The sequence below is a fragment of the Sciurus carolinensis genome, chromosome 15 (genome assembly GCF_902686445.1).
Source record: "Sciurus carolinensis chromosome 15, mSciCar1.2, whole genome shotgun sequence".
NCBI lineage: Eukaryota > Metazoa > Chordata > Mammalia > Rodentia > Sciuridae > Sciurus > Sciurus carolinensis.
The window spans coordinates 11,004,470-11,021,048 of NC_062227.1; the positions used below are offsets into that span (position 1 = coordinate 11,004,470).

At 37.7% G+C, this 16,579-nt stretch overlaps 1 protein-coding gene across 2 annotated transcripts in view; it reads left to right on the forward strand.

Moving 5' to 3' along the window:
- The window catches only part of Spin1 (spindlin 1), a 65,086-nt gene extending 49,191 nt beyond the window's left edge, over positions 1–15,895 (forward strand). For both annotated transcript variants that reach the window (XM_047526456.1, XM_047526457.1), the window contains exons 4-6: positions 2,268–2,521; positions 7,783–8,016; positions 12,282–15,895. In XM_047526456.1, coding sequence (XP_047382412.1) covers positions 2,268–2,521; positions 7,783–8,016; positions 12,282–12,481 — 688 coding nt within the window. In that variant the 3' untranslated portion in view covers positions 12,482–15,895. The remainder of the gene's footprint in view (positions 1–2,267; positions 2,522–7,782; positions 8,017–12,281) is intronic.
- Positions 15,896–16,579: the final 684 nt, after the last annotated feature.

The following is a 16,579-nucleotide window of genomic DNA, read 5'->3' on the forward strand; positions in this document are numbered from 1 at the left end:
TGCATTTTCCTTACAAGCTCCCATGGTGTTATATTTCTTTTCATATTTGTCTAGTTTAATCTTTATGTCTAAAAGAATTTTTCAAGTTGCTAGTTATTTCTTTACCTTGTCTGACTTTTCTCACATCGTGTCTTGTCTAGCTGTCTCATTTCTTGAACTTTTCCATTTTTGATATCTATTCCTATATTAGGATTCCCCAGAAAAATAGAACCAGTGAGAAATAGATAAAGTTAAAGGAGATTTATTATGTGATGTGGAGGCAAGTTGTCCCATGGAGGACAGCTTCTTGCGGGCTGGAGACCCAGGAAAAAGCTGAGGGTGTCTTTAGGTCCAAGTACAAAAGCCTGAGAAGCAGGGGTGGGGTGGGATGGGGCAGGCCTGGTGCACCTGAGTCCTGCTCTAGCAAGCAGACTGGGAGGAAAGGCGTGAATTCCTCCTTCCTTCCTTTCCTTTCCTTCTGTTCAGGGTTTCAGCAGACTGGGTGAGGCCCACTTACACTGGTGAGGGCAGATCTTTATTCAAACCCTTGGATTCAAATACTAATCCCTTTTCAAACCACCTCACAGACACACACAGAAGCCCTGCTTACTAGGCACCTTGGGGCACTGTCAGGTTGACCTAGGACATTGACCACCACAGTTTTCCCTGCAGTGGCTTCTGTTGTTTGCTTAAGGCTAGATGGCATTTTTCATCTATTGCATGGACATATTTTCCTGCTTGTCCCCATTGCCCATCAGAACACCAATCAAGGGTATTTGTTTCCTTCCTCCTTAAACTGTCTTGGTGTGTTGTGCATCCCTGATCCTTATGTCGGTGAGAAGATTTTAGGATGACTTCACTTGCTTCAGAGCTCTGAGGCTGCCTCTGCTATTTTCCTGTGACATATTTAAAATAAGTTCCCTCCCTGTAATCATCTCTGTCTACTTCCTTCAGGAAGTAGGCCATTCCTCTGCCCTTTGCTCTCTTTTCCTCTGCTCTCCTCTTGCTCGGTTGGGATTGGATTTTTAGTGGGCTGTCCTCAAGACAAGGCTCTGCCTCCTTGAAAGAAAGGTGTGCTGGGTATTTTCAGGACCCTGTGGGCAGAGGCAAGATGGGGTGGTTTTCCAAACCTAGCAGTCCTGCACTTAACCTTGTGACCCTTTTTCCAGGCTCCCAGCTTAGGCTCCATGCTGAGTTCTCTCCTCTTGAGGCAAGTACATCTCCTTGGCTCTGGTGTTTCCCCTCCTGTTTGTTAAGAGGCCCCATTGGCCATCCCTCCAGGAAGACTGACTCGACTAAATTTATGTAACCAGTCCAGAATAAATTATTCCTACTTAGACTGTTCATAGATAGATGTAGATAGATATATAGATAGAGCTTAATATTATAACCTACAATAATTTTTTTAAAAACTTAATCTGTGTCATGTACTAGTTTCTCTTATTCATGGTATACCAAATGAGTTTCATGCCTATAGACCTATGAGAAAAAATTCTTTTTCCGCTCCCTTAACTTTCTCACTCTTTGGTGGGTATTACCATCTGTTAAGTTGATTTTGGCCTAAGCTTGTATCCAAGCCAATTCCTATCCCTTGTCATTGGCTTTCAGTTGCTAATAATCTAGAAACTATGTAGTTTGATGTTTGCCTCAATAATTTTTAATATTGCATTGAGTATTTATTATAACTCAAGTGTGTAAGATTTGTGTTTTCTTAGAGATGTAATAGTGGGTGATAAAACACATTGATACAAGCCATCCTGGACTTGGATTTAAGTAAAAGTTAAATGTGTAGTTTATTCTTACTGTTTGAAGCCAGTAGGAGCAGAATTATTAGGGCATTAAAATGGACAAAATTGAATAGTTACGAATTTCTTATATTTGAAATGAATTCATATTACATAAGAATATGAGTTTGTGGTGGTTGGTGTAATCTATTTCATGTGTTAGCTCTTCCTTAAGTTGGATAGTGGGGGTTGATTGAATTAAAGGAAATGCAGAAACCTGTAAAACTGGTGCTTATGAGGGGGAGCCCACATTCCTACAGACAGGTAGTTTTTTTTCTGCCAGCACGTGGTTCAGGTGCCCAGCAAGTTCCTGTCACTAATGAATTGTTACATACTTGTTGCTGGAGGAGACCTTGCGCCTTGGGTTGCCTGAAGTGGGGCTGTGGCAGACAGGAGTTTGCACACATATTGGGGACTTCTGTAATAGAATTTGCTAGTCAGTGGTTGTGTTGGATCTAGGCATGCATACTTGTGAGATAATACCTTGTGTGTGTGTGAATACAGAAAACATCGGAGCAGTGTGGGGCCAAGCAAGCCTGTGTCTCAGCCCCGGCGGAACATCGTAGGCTGCAGGATCCAGCATGGGTGGAGAGAGGGCAACGGCCCCGTAACCCAGTGGAAGGGGACCGTCCTGGACCAGGTGCCCGTGAATCCTTCTTTGTATCTTATAAAGTATGATGGATTTGACTGTGTTTACGGACTAGAACTTAATAAAGACGAAAGAGTTTCTGCGCTTGAAGTCCTACCTGATAGAGTTGGTAAGTTGCTTACTGTTTGTGCATTATTACTTTAAAAGTGATAATTGAGGGGCTTGGGTTGTGGTTCAGTGGGTGTGTGTTTGCCTAGCGGCACTGGGTTCGATCCCCAGCACCACATGAAAATAAATAAAATAATGGCATTGTGCCCATCTATAACTTAAAAAAAAAAAAAAAAAAAACAAAACTTAAAAAAAGTGGTAAGTGAAATACATGTTTTAAATTTTCTATACATTGTTTGTATTTTAACTTTTATTGAAACTCAGGCATCTTTGGTGAGCATTTAAATCAGTCATCTAAAACCACAGAAGTTGATCCAAAGTTCTGGAACCACAGTTCAAGAATTGTGAAGGATATAAATATGTATCTTTCATTGTGTATTATGTTAATTATGATAATTGTTTGTACTTTAATCCAAATGTAAGCAGCCCAGATGTGAGCTTTGCCTTCTGTTCTTTAGGGCTTGCTTGAACAAGGTTTGTGGAAGCAATGACACTTTCTTTTTTTCATGTTATATGGTATTAGTTTGCCTTGCAAATGTTCCTCAAGCCATAAGATCTAAGTTAAATAATAATTACTGAATTTAGTAGGTTGAACACACCCAAGATAATGCTACTTTCTTGAGTTTATTTTGAACTTTTTTTTTAATCACAGTGATGCTGTGATTGCTTAAAATACTGGTTTCTGCTTTAGAATTCTTTTGAAAGTTGTGCCATTAAAAAAAAGCTTCAGCCAGTCTACACTTGGTGACTGGGAATTTTGGGGTCAAATTGTCAAGGGAAGAAACTAATCTAGTCCCCTCCCTTTGTTTTTTCTTCAGACTGTGTCATGTATTCTTGGGACAAGGGTTTCCAACAAGTTAATAACTCTTCTGAGAAAAGTTTTCCAACACTTACATCAATTGTGCTAAATAATTATTAAGTATTTTCTTTCTGACCCAGAATTTTAATCTCCACCCTTTCTATGCAAGACTCCTAGGTCACTTGAACCACTCACTTCCTGCATGTTGCTGCATGACCCAGTCCTTTTCTCATCATGTGTGTGTGTGTGTGGGGGGGCACAAAAACAAAAGCAAGGATCTCCTGGTAGGATCAAGGGTTATGTAATATTGTTCTTTGTAGTTTTGGGTTATCCATTCTTAAAGGAAACGTGGACTGCTTCTGTAAGTGGTAAAGCAGTTAGAAAAGAGGAATACAAAGCTGACTCTGCAACTCAGCAAAATACAGGGTACCTAGTTTAGTTCATACCACCTGCTGTTGACTAGTCACTGCAATACTTGAGTTAAAAAAAATATTTGCCTTTTATTTATACTCTGTGTAGGAAGAACCTAGTTTTCCCTAATTTGGTTCAGGCAGTTCATGGACTGTAGCTACAATACCTTTTTTCTTAAGCTAAAGGTGGAGAAAAAGAAAGCTTCTCAGCTGAAAAGGATGTAATAACGGCAGTGGTTTCCAAGGCAAGGTCAAGGGACCCTTGGGGTTTCCTGAAAACCCCTTCATGAGATTTGCAGTCAAAAATACTTTCATAATGTTAAGATGCAGTTTTCCCTCTAAGTCATTCTTTCACACTGGTGTAGTGGAGTCTCCCACTGTCTCTTTGCAAGGTTTATATAACTTAGCAGACAGGCAATGCTCACTGTTAACCAACCACCATTGGTAAAAGATCTGTTCAGAGGGCAAGACTGACAGTTTTAAAAGTTGACAGTTTTTAAATATTGTGATATAAAGCACATAATACAGGGGCTGGGGTTGTAGCTCAGTGGTAGAGTGCTTGCCTAGCATATGTGAAACCCTGGGTTCGATCCTCAGCACCACATAAATTTAATAAATACATTAAATACAGGCATTGTGTCCATCTAAAACTGAAATTTTTTTTTTTTTTTTTTTTTAAATCACATAAAATTTGCTATCTTAACCATTTTTAAGTAACAGTATGTTCACATTGTTGTGAAACATCTTCAGAACTTGGTCATTTTGAAAATGTGAAACTTTATAGCTGTTAAATGACTCTACTTTTCTCCTTCCTTCCCCAGCCCCAGCTACCCATCATTCTCCTTTTTGGCTACTCTAGATATTGCATGTAAGTGGTATCATATAGGATTTGTCTTTTCTCTGACTGACTGATTTCACTCAGCATAATGTACTCAGGGTTCATTCCTGTAGTAGTACATGACAGGATTCCCTTCTGTTTCAGCACTGAAAATAATATTGACGTAACACCTTTTGTTTATCCATTCACCCACTAATGGACTTTTGGGTTGCACCCATGTCTAGTAGCATGTAAAATTGTGAATAGCACTGCTGTGAACTTGGTGTACAAATATCTCTTTAAATCCTCCTTTTGATTCTTGTGGTCATATGTGCAAAAAGCGGTATTGCCCAGTCATGTGGTTTTTCTATTTTAGATTTTCTAAACAGAACTGCCATATTGTTTTTCTCCACAGTTGCACCATTGTACAAGCCCATTAACAGTGCAGAAGGGTTCTAGTTCTCCATCTCTGCCAGCATTTCCTCGCCCCCAGCATTTCCTTACTCACTGGGTGGGAGATATTACTTCATTGTGATTTGCAATTAATGAAGTTGAGTAGCCCTGTTGACCTTCTCTTAGGGTCTGTTAGCCATTTGCATATCATGGTTGGAGAAATGTTTCAAGTCATTTGATCCTTTTATAATCTGGTTATTTGGTTTTTGTTGTTGAATTGTAGTTCTTTATATATTTTGAAGACAAAGGGTTTTAATGTGGGGAGTACAAACAGTTTATTGGTAAATGTTTCAGATTCTGTGTAGTTAACGTTTAGGAACTTCAACTTGTTGAATTTTGATATAGTTTCATAGAATCTCAAACCATCTGAAATACAATTAGGATACTTTTTCTCAATAGCATATCTTTGTGAAGCTGGATTTTATACATCATTTTAACAGATCTTAATAGGTTGAATGGTGAAGTAGATATGAGAAACAAGTTGTACTTTTTAAAAGCTGGACGTTAAGAGATTTAGATTTGCACAACATGTAAAATTGTGCCCTTTGACTCTTTTGTTAGAAGTAGTTATTTAAAATACACTGCTATGTAGATATTTTAAAATATTTTGAAATTTGTAAGTTTTATTTTCTAAAGCAGTAAATATACAAATCCATACAAACATGCTGTTTAATGTTCTCAGTAATTTTTGAGAATATATAGGAGTTCTGAGAGTCATAATCTCAGATCTGCTGGCATGAAGAACCTGACAAGTTTTGTTCTGTTTGTGGTGTGGTGCAGAGGGGAATTCTGTGTAATTTCTGTTACTGCGTATATAAACGACACACTACCATGTGTGTTTGAGTATCCTGATTAAATTGAATAGCAGAACGTTTATTAAGAAACTTGAATTTTTGTTCCTTTTGAGAGAGGTAGAAACCTGATGAATGAGTAAAATGGGAGTGCTGATCTGTTTTTAGATTGTGGTCTAAAATTTGAGGACTGGAGAAACTTTAAAGTTGAGAGGATCTTCATAATTTACCCAGTATTAAAAAACACAGCCCCTAGTTTTTCACCTACTTGTTTGTTTGGGTACTAGGGTTTGAACTCAGGGGTGCTTGCTGTACTGCTGAGCTGTATCCCCAGCTCCTTTTATTAATTTAATTATTTCAGACAAGGGCTCACGAAGTTGCTTAGGACCCCCCTAAGTTGCTGAGGCTGGCCTTGAACTGGGAATCCTTCTGCCTCAGCCTCCCCAGTGACTGGGATGTGGACCACTCTCCCTGCTTATAAAAGCATCATAGAGTAGGGCTGTGTCTGTGCTATTGGGGAGGCCTGTGCTCCCAGTCGCCTGAGTGTCTGATGAAGGCCTGCTGTAGTGGCACCCCCTCCACCAATGCATCTTAATTAAACTTCTCCAGAGACCCTCACCATGGTTGCTCTTGTTAACAAAATATCAGTCACCATCTCTGCAGAAGGGCTTAGTGTGATTAGACACCCTATTTCCTGTTCCTCTGCTCTGTCTTGCAAAAACTAAATTTAACTGTAGACTTGATGTATACCCTGTAAAATCCCTGACTGTGTTAAGAAATAGGACGAAGAGCACCTTTTGAGAACACACAGAAGAAAAATTACTTTTATGTAAAACCTCCAAGTCCCTCCTCCCACTGGATATAAAGTTCAAAGAATTTCCAAAATCTTTGTTCAGAGAACTTTAGGTGATAGCCCTCTCTGGACCAACTGCAGTCAATAAACCTGCTTCCTGAAAATGTCTTTGGTGTCCAGCCTCTTCTGTCCTACTTCACTACAACAAATATTAAGCTCCAAACTAGGTATTAGAAATGTAGGGGATGTTTCATGAGGATATTCAGGCAGTAAACAAATAAAAAATAAGGTAACTTTAGATAATGGGGAATATTGTTAAGAAATACAGCTGGGTATGACTAGGATTGGTGGGGTCATGGAGAACTTCCCCAGAGGGAGCATGATGCAGGAGTGTCCTGGGAAGAGGTGAACTTGTACAACTGGGAGGGGTTAGCAGGGTCATCTAGGAATAGTATGAGGAATGGAAAGTGAGGAGGAAGATGGTAAATTGGAGGATAGAGGCTAGATCACCCAGGCCAGGGGCCTTGGGGAGGATTGGTTAGTTGTTAAATTATGCAGGGAAGACATGGAGACATTTTAAATGACTCAGTCTGATGTAAATGTCACAGTGATCACTGGTTGTTATGGAGAATACATTGTAGGGGCAAGAGTAAAAACTGTGCTTTAACAGAAGATGGAAATGAGGTGGATGAGAAAAATCATCAGTTTCATTTAAAACAAAAAAATCTCACACCTTGAATATGTTCATCTGTTTTAGTAAATGTTCTTGGGATATATGAAGGGAGTTAATACAAGGGGCAAGCAAGGTGAACTGTATACAAAGTATTTTTGCAACTGTGCTCTAAGTCTGAAATCATCTCTTTAAAATGACCGTTAAGCAGTAACAAAAAATACTTTATACTTTGAACAATAAAAAATTCTGATTTAGGCACAGTGCTGAGAACAGAGGAGTCCAGAAAAAATAAAAGATTCAGTTACCTGATTTGGTCCAAAATACTTCCCATCACATTTGTCTCTGTACTGTGGCTTTGTTTGATGGTTGTACTTCTGAAAGCCCCACTCTTGGTGGTATTATGTTTGCTAATGTATTGTATGGACAAAATTTCAGGTAACCTCATTTAATAAATTCAGTCTTTATAGTAAATAAACAGCAAAACACTTGGCCAAATCCTCCCTCTTTTTTTTCTTCAAATCCCTAGCAACATCTCGGATCAGCGATGCACACTTGGCAGACACAATGATTGGCAAAGCGGTGGAACATATGTTTGAGACAGAGGATGGCTCTAAAGATGAGTGGAGGGGAATGGTCTTGGCACGGGCACCTGTCATGAACACGTGGTTCTACATCACCTATGAGAAGGACCCTGTCTTGTACATGTACCAGCTGCTAGACGATTACAAAGAAGGCGACCTTCGCATCATGCCTGACTCCAGTGAGTATATGTTGATAACCTTTATTTTTGATGATTCAAAAAGAATTTGGAGTTAACATCAGGTAATTAACTTGTTTTGCAGCTTTTAAAAAAAATTTTGACCATGTTGTTCTTTTAGTCACTTATAAACATAGGTAGTACAATTTCTCACCCTCTCGCCATGAATTGTAGATCAGAAATGTTGAATAGTCACTTTTGTTTGGCCTTTGAAATAAAATGAAGGTTATTTTGAATTTAAGTTATTAACATTACTTTGTATTATTTCTTTTATTTAAAAATGCGTGAAGATATAGGGAAGAGTAAAATAAATTCATACCACTCAGCTTGAACAACTCATTTCCAGTCTTATTTTATCTGCTCCCCCAACTAAATTATTTTGAAACTAATTTGATTATTTTATCTATACATATTTGACTTTAAAGAATACTGACTTCAGAAAACTGTTAAAATGGGAAACCTTTCAGTAACAACTAGATCACTGGGTCAGTATTTAGATTGACCATTAGCTATTTCCACAAGTGGTCACAGGAAATTAAATATCATGTGGGGAAAATAGAAAACATTGTAACCTGCTTTTATCAAGCCTGGTTTTAAAAAGTTTATTGTGATATAATTTCTATACTTTATAGTTAACCCATTTACTGTAACATACAGTGGCTTTTATGAATATCAGTGTATTCACAAATACCTGCAGTCTCCCAGCAATTTTAGAACATTTCCTTTACATTAAAAGGAACTTTGTATCTTTTAGCTCCTATTCCCTTATCTCCCCCCACCCCTTTCTCACAGCAGTTCCTCACAGCATTAAACAACCAATAATTAGCTTTCTATATAGATTTTCCTGTCGTGAACTTTCTTGTTCATGGATTATGTAGCATGGGGTCCTTTGTGACTAGCTTCTTTTTACTTAGCATGTTTCCAGGATTCATTACGTTACAACATGTATTATTACTTCATTCCTTTCAGTGACCAAATATGATTCTTCTGTATGAATAATACCACATTTTATTTGTTTACCCATTGATGAACATTTGGGTTGTTTCAACCTTTTGGTTATTATGAATGTTTATGCAAATATTTGTATACAAGTTTAGGTGTGGACACTTGTTTTCAGTTCACTTGGGAATGTACTGAGAAGTAGAATTGCTGGTTCATAATGGTAACTCAGTTTAATGATAAACTGCCAGGCTAATTTTCAAAGAACTGTATTTTACACTCTTACTAGCAGTTTATGAGGGTTCTACTTTTTCCACATACTCACCAATGCTTGGCTTTACCTGGCAAAGTAATCCTACTAGAGAGTATGAAGTGGTATCTGTGGTTTTGATCAGTTTTTTTTTTACTAATCAGAGACTAAAGATATCAAAGGGATCTTTTCATGTCCTTATTGGACATTGGGTATCTTCTTTGGTGAAATGTCTATTAAGATTTCCTGTGGGTGCCCCCCACCCTCTCTTTTTTATTTTGAAATGGGGTCTCCCTGAGTTTTTGAGGCTGCCTTTGAACTTGCAGTCCTCCTATCTGAGCTTCTTGTCATTTCACTGTGACTGGCCTTCTGATTTTCGAGTTGTCTTATTACTAGGTTGTAAGTCAGCATTCTAGGTATAAGTCCTAAATCAGATACCTGTTTTGTAAATGCTTTCTCCCATACTTTTTGGTTGTCTTTTTTCATTTTCTTTGAGGCATTAAAGTTTTGAACTTTTGTGTCCAATTTATATTTATTTTCCCTTTTCTTGTGGTGCTTGGGGTCATACTGAAGAATCTCTTGCTAAATCCAAGGTCATAAAGATCTACGCCTGAGTTTTCTTCTGAGAGTCTTATACCTTTTTACATTGTGAATTAATTTTTGTGTATGACCTGAGGTAAAACAAATCAGGAAGTGAAAGTCCTCTTATTTATGCATTTCCAGGATTTCTTTTGTCTATCCTGGGTCCCTTGCACTTTTGTACAAGTTTTAAAATCTGCTCGTCAGTTTCTACAGAGAAGTCTGCTGGTATCCCAAGAGGGGCTGTGTCAAATCTGTAGATAAGTTTGTGGAGTATTGCCATGTTAGTGGTGTTAACAAATCTTAATAAGCCTTCCAGTCTGTGAGCATGAATATTTTTCCATCTGTTGAGATATTTCACTTCTTTCTTAAATTAATGTTTTGTAATATTCTGAGTATAAGTTTTGCATGGCTTTTGTTAAACTTGCTCCCAAATATTATATTCTTTTTGTTTCTGTTGTGAGTGGAATTTTTTTTTTCTGTTTTGGGGGGAGGGGTACTAGGAACTGAATCAGAGGCATTTTACCATTGAGTCACACCCCCACATCCCAGCTTTCTTTTCCCCCGGGAGTCAGAGTCTCACTAAGTTGCTGAGGCTGACCTTTATGATGCTCTTGCCTCAGCCTCCTGAGTCTCTGGCATTATAGGCATGTGCCACTCTGTTCAGTCTCTTATTATTATTATTTTTAATAAACCTATTTTAAATTTTTTCATATCCTTTCCTCTAAAACATGGATCCCTGGCCGAGGACAGAAGTGACTTATGGACACTCCTTATGTTAGTGTGTGATAGTCGTCTGTATTTCTTTTGTTTTTTCCTTAAGTTCTTCCTATGAAGAAATCAGTGACATTACACAGCTGCTCATCTGACCTTGAATTTCTGCTTCTTAGATTTTTTAAAAAAATGTACACTTGTTATAAAGGAATAATAATAGATACTTTGAAATTAAATTTTTATTACAATATTCCCTAAAAGTAATTCTCCACTTGTATGAAGTTCATTTTTAATATTTTTACAGTCAAAGCAAGTGCTCTTAACCTAAAAACAGGGCAGTTACCTTTCCTATTGCTTCTTGCCCTTTTCATTCCTTTCTCCAAATTTCTGAAGTTTTTGTGAGCAGTGTGGAAGTCTATTTACCATTAGAAACCATGGTGATGCTCTGATATAAAGAATTCTGAAGTGGTCCTATCACCGCCTCGAGTCCCAGCCCTGTTACTGATAAAGTATGCTTCGGCAGGTGTCCCTTGATTCTCTCAGTCACTGTTAAGTTTGTGTGCAATTATGTATTTGGAATTCTTTTTAAGACTCGAGTTCTGTGAAAGTATGGCTGCTGCTTGAGGGAAGAGAGTTTTTTGAAGTACAAATTTCAGCTTAGATACCTTTCCGTTTTCCTTTTTTAGAGAACTGAATATTTGCAGGTGTTGAATTTGTATTGTGTATAGCTTATTGATACCAGAGATCAGAAGAGCAGTTTTTGGAGTGTCATTTAGTGAGAGAATTTATTGAAATTCAAACTACTGCTAATTAAATACATTAAATGATCCAAACTAGAACCCTTGTGAAAACAAAATGGTGCGCTATTACTAAGCATACCAGGGCAACACAGACTGCCTTGTGCAACTTGGATGTCTTGTCACCATACCTGAAGACCATCTGTTACTGTCAGGAAAGGAACCTTGAGTTATTCAGAACCTCTAAGGATTTTATTAGAATTGTAACTGCCTTGTATCACACACACCTCTTTTCTTTTTCACTGTATTTTTTGTTTTTGGTGGTGATGGTTTGCTGCTGATTTTTGTGTTTTCCTAGAGCTTGTAGGGCATTTCATTTCCCTTGCACCCTTGTAGACAGTACAAACATCTAGACCATCCTTAGAGATTCTATTATACTTGGCTTGGGGATAGAGTTCAGATAGCACCTATTTTAAAAGTATGGGCCATTTTTAAATTTTAAAGTTGGTTAGGAAGATAATGTAAAATGTAAATTGAAGTTGAGATTCAAAATAAAACCAATAATTACATAGACATTTTAAATGTAAAAGTAGCATGTTCTCAAGTAATCCCTATAGGAATTATCTGCTTTGACATAATGTTTTGAAGTTTCTCAAATTTTTAAGTAATTATAGCAATAATTTAACATGAGCCAGAATAATTTTGGGTTATGATTTAAAAAAAATTATATATCATTCTAGTCAGGTCATTGACAAACCATTTTGTAGTGTTTTATTGGAATATTGCATATTTATTCATTATTATATCGACCTTGACTGCTTTCCTGTTGTAGTTGCAGAGTTAAAATGGTTGGGACAGAAACCATAAGACCCATCAATAAAAAGTTAGCTGACTGCTGGTCCAGATAATGATGATGAATTCAGGATACTTAAAAATTTTTTTAAATTGTTAAAATAAACATGAGTTGGTATCTAAAACTGATTTAAGTTTTTTTTTTTTTTTTTCCCCCTTTTCTTCTTCTTCTTTTCCTTTTCTTTCTTTGAATACAGATGACTCACCTCCAGCAGAAAGGGAACCAGGAGAAGTTGTGGACAGCCTGGTAGGCAAACAAGTGGAATATGCCAAAGAAGATGGCTCGAAAAGGACTGGCATGGTCATTCATCAAGTAGAAGCCAAACCATCCGTCTATTTCATCAAGTTTGATGATGATTTCCATATTTATGTCTACGATTTGGTGAAAACATCCTAGATGTCATCATGAACTTTGCCAAATTTGTGGAACTATTAAATGTATAATTTGTAGACATAAAGACTTGATTGCTTTCCAGTTTAATGAAAGCTTAAATGTCCCTGCGAACCCACAATCTCTGCCAGCAGAACTGGTTTTGTTCTGAATAGTACAGATTGATGTGAACACAAAGCATTTTGTGTAAGGAGGACTCCTTCTCTTGTAAGTCTGTCTGTCTGTTGGGAGGGGAGTTACAGGCAAGTTTGGTAAAAATTAAGCTAGTATCATAGTCATTTAAATCTGTAATAGATCCTAACCATTTCCCCCTTCACTCTAACACTGTCTTATTCCGCTGCCACAATGCAAGCATAGTTTGGTATTTTTGTTACTGCCTTTTTTGAGATATATGTACCTATATCTACTTGTCTCTCTCTGTATCTGTGTGCCCACGTGTATAATATGTACACACACACAGAGGTGCACATGCACACACGCGCCACTGGCAGTCCTTTCCTTGTGGATTGGGATGAGGGGTGATACTGTTTTCTCCAGTTTAACAGGAGTTGTTGACTTAAGTCAGTCATATTTATGATATTCCTGCTCTTTATTTAAAATTAAATTGAGGCACAGGAAGCACATAGGGATGTTCAAGTTGTTTTGAAAGTCAGAAGTTCAGAGCACCTTTTCAATCTGGAGGCTTTAAACCATAAGTCCAAAAATGAATCATTTGTGAACAGTTAATGACCTACATTAGAATTTGGTAAACTGGTGAGAAATCTGGGTAAAAGGCTGCCTTTATTTCTAAACTTTGTAAAAAAAAATTTTTGTTTACATTTTAATCATGAATATTTTAGCAAAGCCCAGGTCCTTGGTTCACATGGTATAATATAGGTGTGTTTTGGAAGGCATATTTTATTTGGTTTGTTATTTGTATACACCAGTAATCTTAAATTTAGTACATGGATTTAAAAGGCAACAGTACATCAATGGTTTGTGAGTATGTGGTAAGTTCCTGGAAGAACAGTGTTTTTATATTAGAAGTATAAGTTTTAAGGATGGCCTTGTTGCCTCCTATCAAGTTCTCTGGGACTTTCTAATTTTTATTACTATAATTGATGATGGTCAGAAGGCCTCTTCCCTGTCCCTTCCCTCCTGCTTTTCCCCCTCAAAAAATGTCTGGACAAATAACAGCTTAATCTCTTGACATCTTTTGTGGTGGTGTTTGTTCTTACTTCCAGGTGTGCTGTTAATGTGGGTTCATTCCCTTCATTGACCCCTTGGGGTTTGCATGTCAGTGATGTGTTACCGTAGAAGGCCCAGTCATCTGTGTTGGCTTGTGGGTGTAATAGCAGCCCTTCGCCACAGAGTCCTTTCATGGTTTATTCTTGCAAGGTTGTTTGACACTGAAATAGAATCACAAATGTGGTTGGTTGATCAGCCAGATGGCTACTCTCCCTTTGTGTTGAAAGAACCTGGTGGTTTGACAGCTAGGAGAAGGCAGTATGCGAAACCAGTCTCTTGTGGAACCTTAACCTGTGGTTGGGGCAGAACATACACGTGCATGCTGTCAGCCAAACACCAGAGGTTTTTGAGGGTCCCGAATGATCTCTGTTGGGGCTGTTCTTGATGTTAGAAATCATTCCGTAGCCTCACAACGCATGGTTTGCTTGATGCCCGTTTTGGCCTTCACGAGGGCTTGTGCCTTGTGCTTCTGGATGGTAATGACCGCTCACCATGTGAACACAGTACCTCAGTTTTCTTCTCTCCCTGGCTGAGTTGCCCTGTGCTCAGGGCTTCACCATGGGCAGCCAGGGACAAGCTTCTCAAAGCATTGTGATTCCCTAGTCATAGATGCTTTCTGTGCGTGTGTGAGCAGGTGTTGTCCTGCAGACGTGCTCTTTTTTTCCCCTGCATGTAAATCTCAAAGCTGAGCCTGGCTCCCGGAGCCCATACTGACATTTGTGGCACAAGTCCGCGAGTGTGTCCAGCACTCACAGACAGTGTGCAGAATATGGTGCAGTGACTTCAGGCCGGAAAATAAAGTTCCTTTTGAAGTATTATTCTGAGGGTTGGGTCAATTGAAACACTTATAGCATTACCTAATGACTTGCATTGTGGTATTTTCTGCAAGCTGCTTTAGCGACTTTAATATACCCACAATCTCCCAGTCTCTAGAGGAATGCAACACGATGATAATGATGAAGATAATGTTTTTAATCATTGTTCCATTTGTTGCCTTTAGGGCTGAGGGAAGGGAAAGGGTCTTTTTGTTTGTTTGTTTGTTTGTTTTTTGGTTGTTTTTCCATTTTTTTCCCCATTTTTAAATTTTTTTATTTTTGTGGCTTACACCACATTTAACGACTCTGTGACTAATTCTGCTCCCAAGCCCACTTATCTTGGGCTTCGTTTTAGGCTCATGTTTCAGATCTGCATGCATTGCTTGCATTTTTCTGGTATCTGAATGTTGGTTCCTTGTTCTAGGAATTCAACATTAATTTCCAAAATTTTCATGGGACTTGTGAAAACACAAGACATGACTATGTATAAAATTTATTGGCCTTTCTCATTTACCTGCTCTAGTATTGTGTTGTGTGTGCGTGCGTGTGTGATGTCAGGCTGCCACGTAAAACTTCAGAGAACCGTAAAAGCAGACCATCCTTTTTTGCATGCTCTATTCTAAGTAGAATGTTCAATGTAATAACTAAAATTGCATGTTAAAGATATTTAGGTTTTGTTTTCTTTCTTTATTTTTATTTTATTTCAGTTTCCTGTATATTTGCTTACTGTGCTGTTCTAGTGGTTGTAGGATAAAAATGCACTGGTGAAGCAAATGTAGTGCCAACAGAAGGTGATTTTCCAGTTGTATATGTCATGCAGCATTTGAAGGGACTGTGCATTCTTTAAAAATCACAGTTACTTCTAAACCAGATTTCATTTCTATTGTTTTATGTGCCAAACCCCGAAGTGCATTGGGCTTGAATCTCTGAACACTGTAGACCCATTTGAAGACTGTTCTGATTGTCACAAATTGTAGTGCCTGAAAACACTCTTAAACTGATTGTCTTAAAAAATGAAAGTTCTCCAAAGACAAAACAGGAACAATTATTATGACTAATTACGGTGGAAATGACTGTGGTTCCTTGGAAATGCTGCGCTCTTTGTATTTTCCATCATTAGTGCAGTTTGAATGAATGTGTATAGTTCAGAGGTCTTCGTGTTCACATTTTAAAACTAGGTAAATGACCTCATCATTCGAGCTTGAATTCATTTTTAATTTTAATTTTATTTTATACAATGTGTAGACAGTTCCCTGTTCTCTGCATTTAGAAGTATACACAATATAAATCTGTTAATTCTGTAAGTAATTTTTATAATTATGATGTAACTCTATCCTATCCTTAAAACATTTAAAATAAACCCTTTATGTGCAACTTCTGACTGTAAATTTTGTGCTCCTGAGCAAAATGTGATGTGTTAAACCTGCTTCTGAAAAATGTTTTTAAGCCAAATAATCTTTTTCAGCATGTGTAAATGTCAGATACGAATAGAAACAAAGAAATAGAAGTTTTGTTTGCTAACATTCAATAATACTTGAAAGGGTGGGGGCAGTAATCAATATTGCAGTTATCTTAACTGTTAAATTTTAGGATTTAACAATAATAAATTTTTGGTTTATCACAATTTTAAACAATTTTAAGTAGAATTAAATAATGTGTATTTTATACCATCACATCTATTTTTTCCTTTGAATATACCTTTAAATTTAAATATCCATCAGTGAGACTCTGACAGTGAATAGTCTCAGTCCACAGTGCTAAGGATGAAGAAATGAAGGTGATATTAACACCTCTGTGTGTTCTGTATTTTATCTTGGTAGTTTTATACAGCAGGTCGAATGCAGAGTTTATGATGTGCACTTTATTTAGTTTCTTCTCTCCGCCCCAGTGTTTCCCAGTTGACTCTATCCAAAGGACTACATGCCAGTTTAGGCCAAGTTAGGGAAGGTCACTTTTTCCCTGCTTTTAAAATAATGATTGATGCTTGGTGAAGGATAAATGTGAACGTAGGCTGCAGAACACCTACTTGACTGGTATTGGTGTGGCAGCTCTCACCCAAACC